We start from the raw sequence: 8,994 nt of genomic DNA on the forward strand, positions 1-8,994 counted from the left end.
TTCAAACTGAACATTTTTCACCTGCCAGTTTGTTGTAGTTTTACAGGAAACAACGTGGGAAAAAACAGGCCCGACGTCTCGACTTCATAACGTCAGTGAATTTAGCGACAAAACCACATACTGTAAAAGAAAAGCGGTTCAAAGACATGCAGCTGCAGTGGTGACTCTACGTTACCTGTAGGATAGACAGAGCCTCAAGGATGAGCAGTGTAGCTAACGGATGGATGGATGGATCTCAGGGTACTTAACCATAAAACATAAATTATTATGTAGAATTCACCTGGCAAATATAGAAAATACTCCTGATTTTTTACGCATTAAAAAACAACATTCTTACATTAACTGTAAAGCAGTGACTGTTTACCAACCCGTCACTGCTTTACCCCCAAAGGCAGTAATAAATATAAAGTTTAACCTTTCAAACAGAACTTCTGAAAATCGGTAACCCTGCTGATGCATGTGTGCACATTTTTTCTCGGATGGGAGAATCCCCTCTGAGCAGGACGGGAATGAATACAGAGCCCGGAGCTGTGGCGTATTGACAAAGACGAGAAGTCATCCAGAGGTCTTCGCTGATGGATGTGTGACTTGGTAGAGGGTGATGAGGCGGGTGCGGAGCAGACAGACCGGCCCTTTGAGCGGGACTGCCGCGGCCTGCCTGGAGGTAGAAGGATCTGGCAGGACTCCACACAATAGGCCCCCTCTTCTCCTCTGGCTCTCAAAACTCTGGGCCTCACAAATCTGCGCTTTGGGAGAGGAAAGACACAGATACAGCAGGCAGTCTGGAAAATGAACATCTGGGCCTCACAGTCTGAAGTGGAAAGTAACATCCACAGAAGACAAATGAGGAATGTTGAAATATGGACACGGGTGCAGATGGGTAGTAGCCTGTGCCATGGTAGCAACAACAAACTCCTCCATGAAAATGGCTGATACGGTACAGAGCATGGGGGAGACACCACTCTGTTAAGGAAGACGGGGAATTTCTTGGCCTCGTCACTGCTAAATATTTCAAACCTCACTTATGGTTACACCCCATATTTATACAGAAAGTATGCAAAACGCTGCCCATCACATGTAGATCCTGAAATAAAACCGGCTGAATTATGAAATATCTGCTGAGATCTAAACTAACATGTCTGTCTGAATCACTAAAATCATCGGCCAACATTCAACATATGGAGGAAAATTATGTTTTTAACTTGCTTGACATTAAGCAACATTTTGTGAAGTCAGTAAATTTAGCATTATGCTAGCTAACGTTCCGAGCCGCTATTTCATGACAATGCAAAGACGTCAAGTGAAATAATGTGACAAAATAAATACATTACCTCGTCCGTGAACATGATTTCTCCCATGATCCCACGCTATTTCATGACGTCACCCAACGCCGTCTCTTGTTATTGTTTGTTTGAGAGACACCTAGAGGCAGAAGGAAGTTAACGACGTTTAAGTGAACAGCTTTCAGTTGGTTTTGATGGTTCTGTTTAGAGCTGGGTCAAATTATGTTGGTGTGATTTGAGTTTAGACAGTTTGTTGCAGGTAGTTTTTCAATCAAGTTTAAAAATGTTCCTCTATTTACTCCATACGTGATGTCCATTTTCCAAGTCTTCTTCTTCTCTTATACAGAACCTGCACGTTTACGTTATTATTCAAATGAATATATCGGTTTATCTTTAAATGAATAAATCATGACTCTGTCTTTGTAGTAAAGTTGGTCTTTCCACTATTATCCAAAATGTATTTATATATATATTTATTTATATAATTTCAGACCAAATGACTGTTGTACATGAAACAGCAATTTGTTTCATTTCCTTATACAATCCTACATACTGTCTGCACTGGGTTATGAGTCACTACCGCTAAACCGCGAGTGATTTGACCATTGCTCAACACATCTGTCACACTCAGCGCCGTGGATTCAGATTTTTGTCAATTGAAAACTGGAAAATACTGGTTTCCAGCAGCTATGGCCCCTCCAAAGGACTGTGAAGTTCTACCTCTACACACCTATTTTAATTAGTGTGTTATCTGTTTCCGTGACTGTCCACAGATGCAGCACGTCGAGGAGACGTTTGGAAAAGAAGCCCGTAAAGAGGTTCTGCTCATGTGCATCGGCATCACGTCGTGCGTGGGCCGTCTCATCTTCGGTCAGGTGGCGGACTACGTCAATGGACCCAACAAGGTCTACCTGCAGGTGAGTGCCTCGTTCCGTCTGTCGTAAACACGCCGTCGTGTCGCTGTGTCCTTCATACTGGACGGGTTGATACTGTGAGTCACGGTTCAGCCAGTACGGGCCAGATTTTTTTTTTCTGCTGAATTTGCGAATAGTTTCCAATTTATGCTGATATTCAAAAATTTTAATTCCTCTGAAAACTCTGAAACAGCATTTAGATGAACATGTGATGGTCTATTCATAATGAAGCTCTTCAATTAAAATGAAACTGACCATAACTGGAAACTTCGTAGCTCGTTATAGTTGGTCACATGACTTCCTGAAACCTCTGACCAATTAAAAACATTTCCAGCCAGAAGAATGACATAACATTATGTTTCATAACTTGCTAACACACAATGTACTGCATGTACCTAGTGTTTAGAATACATGTATTACAAATCACCTGGAAAAAAGCATTTAGTCTCATTTATTTAGACTGTCATAGCTGTGACCTCGGCGTTAACGTTGAAGTTTATTAATTCATTGATAATTAGTTCATTCTTGTGATATTATGAATTTTTTCTTGAAATATTATGATTTTATTCTCGAGATTTCTTCCGTAATTAAACCATCAAATCAGGAAATAAAGCTTTGAACAGTTTGCATTTGAATACACCCTCCTCTCACCTCTCACCTCTCACCTCTCACCTCCTCCCAGGTGACGTCCTTCTTCGTCATCGGCATCATGTCCATGATGATCCCGCTGTGCAAAATCTTCGGCGGGCTGATTGCCGTGTGCCTGCTCATGGGGTTGTTTGACGGTTGCTTCATCTGCATCATGGCGCCCATCGCCTTCGAGCTGGTCGGATCCAAAGACGTGTCCCAGGCCATCGGCTTCTTGCTGGGCCTGATGTCTGTGCCCATGACCGTGGGGCCGCCCATCGCAGGTAATACAGACTGTGTCAATTCTCACAGTGACCCATCGAATATACGTTTATATGACGGCTGAAGTCAGACTGAGTGTTAACCATGTTCAGATCTAGTAATCCACGGTGGTTCAGAGAACTTCTTTGAACCAGCTGGAGAACATGCACGTGTTTATGTTGCTGTGAAAAGCCAGAAAAACAAATTTTATTGTTATTATTGAAATGAATATATCAGTTTATCTTTAAATGAATAAATCAAGACCATGTCTTTGTAGTAAAGTTGGTCTTTCCACTGTTATCCCAAATCTGCTGAATAATCTAAGGCCAAACGACTGTTGGAGATGAAACAGTCAGTTGTTTTTATTTCCTGCTGCAAATGTTTTATTTTGTAAAAATGTGTCTGAATGTGTTGTGTTTATATTATTGTCTACACTTTCCTGCTGTTTCTTTTCAGACTTCTCACAAATAAAGTAGTTTTGACTTTATTACTTTTAAAATGGAGCTGGTGTAGCACCTTCAGTGGTCTTGTGACCTTTGCCCCCTGACACAAAAACATTCCTGCAGCGTTCTGTAGAGGCTCTCAGTCACTGTCCAGAGATGAAGAAGAACAGCGGTCGCTCTCACACGGATACTCACAGGCCTTTTGCGCCACCTAGTGTTTCATTTTTCACCTCGCAGTTGCTGAAAAAATACCTGAACCTTGAAAACACTGGATGGAAATGACAGAAGTCAGTGTCATGTACATGTAACATGCAAATCAGATCACGGTCAAGCTGTTGTAGTTGAGTCCATCCTCATTTGTAGCGTCAGGCTGGTAAAATCATGCTCCTTTCACCTGCGAGCAACAACTGGAATTAAAATGTTTTTAACACGGTTTGGTGATCTTGAGAAAGTAGTTCCATGCCTTTATTCGCTGTCACGTGGTTACTGCCTCAGCTGACAAAATCAGCATCAACAGACACAGAGTATCCCTCTAATAATCCAGTTTATTATTAACCCTTCAGGCTCCAGTAAGGTCATTGTTGTGATTGTGGGTCGAAGCTTCAGGCCAAACTCCCAAGTGATAAACTGCATCTATATTAATGTCTCATACAGTAGCTGTTTCTACTGTTGTTCCACTAAAGACGGGGTTTAAGTACTTCGACCTTTATTGACCTTTTCCTGACCCCTGTTGGAGTCGTGATAACATGATAACTCTGCCCGTCTCTGGTCGCAGGCTTCCTGAGGGACAGGCTGGGGAACTACGAGGTGGCCTTCTACTTGGCGGGCATCCCCCCGATCTTCGGCGGAGCCGTGCTGTGTCTGATACCCTGGGTGGAGGCCAGGCGCAAGAGGATGGAGAAGGTCAACAAGGAGAAAGACGTCACCCAGAAGATGATCGAGCATGAAAAGGCCGTGGAAGACCCGCAACACAAAACTGGAGAGTCTGTCTTCTAAACCCCCGCTGAACAGACTGAAGGAGAGACACACGGGGTCAGACTGAGACTGCTGCTGACCGGCAGCATTTACATAAGGTGTGTGTGTGTGCGTGTGTGTGAGTGTGTGAGTGTGTGTGTGTGTGTGCGTGTGTGAGTGTGTGTGTGTGTGCGTGTTTAGCCCTGATTATAATGACTGCCTTCAGTAGGAGAATGTCAGAAAATGCCAAAGCGATGAAACATATCAGAGAGAGCCACAGGTTGAAGTTGAGCGTGATGCTGAAGAACTATGCATTCGATCGTTTAAATTAGCGTGACGTCGTTTCAGAGCAGGAAACTTGAAGCTTAAAAGTTAATGGGAAAAAAAAATAAACGGCAGACAAGGGAAGGGAAAGAAGGGGTGCTGGGTGCTTACTATAACACTAGATTCGCAGTCTTAAGGGAAAGGTGGACTTCTATTGCTCTCAACTATCAGCTAGCACAAACTTTTAGATGTAGTACAAATATGAATCAATCACCATCTGTTAAAACTTGTCTGTTAATGATTTCTGGGGAAATCCGCCTCCTTTACCGTCGTCTCCGGAGCACAGACCGGATTCCCACGTTAAAACAGCCTTTAAGTCAAACATGTCTGAGAACTGGGTCCGCAGCGTTTCAAAGACACAGGATCTAGGGATTCTGGAGTCGGGGTCATTGTCAGTGTTAGTCGAATCGTCTGAACTGCAGAGAAGCTCAGACACTTGAAGGGAAGCAGCTTTAATCTGAACTTAATCTGAAACGCTGACACATCATCTCGTCGAATCCTTCTCTTACCTTCAGACTGGAGACGGAAATGTTTTGTGCTTTTATTGAATAAAAAAAAAGAAGAAGACATGTAAAAACAACAGTATTCGTCCAGGTGCAGGCGCAGTGAATTTGTAGTCTGTCACTCTGCCAGTACAAATAGACCCACTGTCAGTGATGAGCCTAAATATTGATTGATAAGGAACATATTAACACTGTGTTTGTGTTCAAGTCTAGATGAATTGATTGTATTAGTGACTTTAAGCAGTATTTCTTTTAAAAACACACAGTGCTGAGACTTGTTTTTAAATGTGTTGAATGTTTCTCTGTTATTTGGTCCAACATTTTAATCCTTTTATTTTCATGAATTTACAATGTGATGAACGTCCGTGGTCCAGGTCATAAAACACGTGGTAACAACAGATCATCTGCTCGGAGGATGACCTCTTAAAGGACCAAGAAAAACAAAAAAAACATTAAATACTGGTGTTTGTATTTAGTTCCTCGCCACTTTATAAAACAGCTTTTACACATTTACCTACAGTATCTCTTCATTTCAGAGTCTCCACTATTTGAAATGGAAGAGTTTTTGAGTTTGACTAATCATTGACTACGTGACCATTAGTCAAGTGAAGTTAAGTTAATCATTCACTCTGTGCCCAGTTCGTTAACCTTGAATACGAAGGAGTGTGTTTGATGTTTCCATGTTGTATTTATTTTGTAGTTTTTGTGGAGAATGTTATGCTTTAATTGACGGGCATTTGCCTTAAAGCCTTAATTTCATTTTCTGAAGACCAAAAATGTATTGAAATGAAAATGGCTGAGAGTGTTAAATCCTCTCTGCTTGTTGTCATACGTCTCCCTGAAGCTTCCCGGTTAGTGTCAGTGAACCATCTGAACATGTCACTCATCAGTCTGTCGCTGCTCACAGTGACACACTGCTGAAGGAAAAAAGAAAACTCAGAGACCTTTTGGAAAAATCAGTGCACCACAGAACAGCTGTGGGCCGGTGATTGTGACACTCTCTACCTCAGATGTTGTCAAAAAATAAATAGAAAGTAGACCTGCCCCAGTCTGGACTCTGGTGTTCCTCCATTAGAGACAGTGTTCATGTCCGACAGTGACACTCAGCTGCCCGAAGCTTTGCTCTTTGATTAAATACTTCATTTTATGCAACAAGTGTGAGAAACTTCAGCAGCGTTTACATCTTTTCTCCTCTAAATATATATTTTTATGATGAAATCACATCAGTTGCCTTTCAATCTTTTTTTAAATGACATGCTTTACCGACAGTTTATTTTTAGACTTATTACCATTGTAGTGCGATTCACCAATGACAGCCTCGAGTAATTTCTTGTCAGAAATTACTTAATTTGTACCTCTGAACTTTGATTGTAAACGTCTTTGTTTTTTTTTTTTAATGCTTAATCACTTTTATTTCACTTTTCAATGTAATGTAGTTGTTGCTCCACACCTGCTTCTTGAAATGATCTGTGCCATCCAAAGAAACATTTGGAAAAAAAAGCCAAAAAGTGTATGATTTATTTTATTTAGTCATGATTTTAAATCATAAACTGCCTTAAAAAACAGTCTTAATAGCGTCTACAGAGGTTTAATGTGACAATCAGTCAGACGTGTGTGTGTGTGTGTGTGTGTGTGTGTGTGTGTGTGTGTGTGTGTGGAGGGTTTCTGGATGAGCTTATGTGCCCCAATGTTTATAGCATTTTATTGTTTGTTTGCTGTTGTCCAATCCAAACCTCTGGATTTATTCTGAATATCTGTATATACGTATGCATTTTGTTATTGCTGCAAGTACAGATAAAGTTTTCCCTTATTAAAGCTTTACAGTAAAGATTTAATATTTGCTCTTTTCATCCTATTTTACCTCATTTTGTTCTGTTCTGTTTCCTTCATGCTCAGTTTTCATATGATATATTTGCTCTGTTTTGCATGTGGTTGATTTTTCTCTCACGAGTTCACTACAATGTTTTCTACTTAATATTAGTTTTGCAAAACTTTAGAATTTGCAGTGTTTGTAAATGTAATCACATTTCAACATTTTCAAGACAGTAAAACAAAAGAAAAAAAGATGTTTTACATTCTTGGTGACTTTCTCATAATGAATCTGAGCATGTCTGTGTGGCTGCTACACTGAGCTTCAGCCATTCATTTATTAGACATGGGCCCCATAAGATCACCTGTGTCAGGGAGTGTGTGTGAAAGCACTGCTGAGGTTTCAGAGACAGCCCAGAGTGTCACTGTCTCATTGATGTGAGGAAGTATATTACAACTAAACATGTTGAAAGGAAACAGACACTTTACAACTTTAAGACAGGAAACATTTAGCAGACACCTCCCTGTGCTATACATGAGAACATACACAGTTATCAGGTCACACCAGAGTCCTGGTGTTAGAGGAAGTGATGTCTGAGGGGGAATAAATATTCACAATGTGTGTGACAACTTTGGTGATACAGATAGTGTATGTGGATATCTAAAGCTCCTTGGGGGAGGTGGGACTCTAAACGTCTGCCAACACAATATTTATTAATATTAATAATAATAATAATTATTATAATATTGAAATAATGTAAGTTTTACTGTTTATTACATTATATTCATTTAGCAGGTGATTTTGTCCAAAGCCAAGTACAAAGATGTCATCATCACTTTTTATTTTAATTATAAACAGATAACTTACTGCACAATGACAAAGCACAGCATAAATCAAACACCCAGATTAAGTTAAAGCCTCCATCTTTGATTAAATATATAAATATGCAGTCTGAAATTCTTTGAGAAAAAAAAAATCCACTTATATAACTCATAATGATACTTCAACATGGATATGTACTAGTACTGAAGTAAAATAATAAGTAAAAAATGAAGTAAAAACACTCTTACAAGTAGTTCTCTCTTCTTTTTTACTTCAGTGGTGAAAAAAATCATCAGTCATTAACATTTGATGATGACACTTTATTTTTAACCAAAAAGACAAAAAAAGGTTCAATGTTATGAAGTTTTTAAAGCATGTTCTTCATACACGGACACACACACACTCTTACATCGGGATCATGGATGGACCTGTAGGAAAGCTGATACACTAGAGGCCGCCATTCTCTCTAAACGCTGGACCTGGTGGCTATTACTTCCTGTTGGACTGGAGGTGTGAACTGCATCAGAGAGGGGAAAGAAGCAAGACGTCTCACTCTGCCTCGAGTTCAGGATACTAAGAACTTCCGCGAACTACGGAGATGTCAACAGAATGGGTTTGTGGCACATGTTACAGAAACATGTTGCACTGTTACCTCAGGGTTATATTGACTAATTCAATGTTATTGATATTGGGCAACAACCGACAAGGCTACAATGCGTAGGACGTGGAAGAATATTCTGAGTAGGCGTCATCTTTGATTTACTGCTAGTGTGGGTGGAATCATGTCAGCAAACTTAATGTTAAGTGGCAACAATAAATTACTTTTTTTGCGTTACTATACTATAGTGTTTTTATGTCTTACTGTATTATGTCATTTTTATGACTTACTATACTATGTCGTTTTTATGCCTTATTAAACTGTCATTTTTATGACTTTTCATGCCTTATTATACTATGTCGTTTTTGTGACTTTTCATGCCTTACTATACTATGACATTTTTATGACTTTTCATGCCTTACTATACTATGACATTTTTATGACTTTTCATGCCT

At 39.9% G+C, this 8,994-nt stretch overlaps 1 protein-coding gene across 1 annotated transcript in view; it reads left to right on the forward strand.

The window, feature by feature from the left end:
- slc16a10 (solute carrier family 16 member 10) overlaps positions 1-7,144 on the forward strand; it is a 30,992-nt gene extending 23,848 nt beyond the window's left edge. The window contains exons 4-6 of the mRNA XM_023394323.2: positions 2,057-2,200; positions 2,880-3,108; positions 4,304-7,144. Of these exons, the coding sequence (XP_023250091.1) occupies positions 2,057-2,200; positions 2,880-3,108; positions 4,304-4,524 (594 nt within the window). The 3' untranslated portion in view covers positions 4,525-7,144. The remainder of the gene's footprint in view (positions 1-2,056; positions 2,201-2,879; positions 3,109-4,303) is intronic.
- The last annotated feature ends 1,850 nt before the right edge of the window (positions 7,145-8,994 follow it).

Source organism: Seriola lalandi, unplaced genomic scaffold (assembly GCF_002814215.2).
Source record: "Seriola lalandi dorsalis isolate HSWRI2012SDOR001 ecotype SW California unplaced genomic scaffold, Sedor1 jcf7180002054947, whole genome shotgun sequence".
In the NCBI taxonomy this organism is placed as follows: Eukaryota; Metazoa; Chordata; class Actinopteri; order Carangiformes; family Carangidae; genus Seriola; species Seriola lalandi.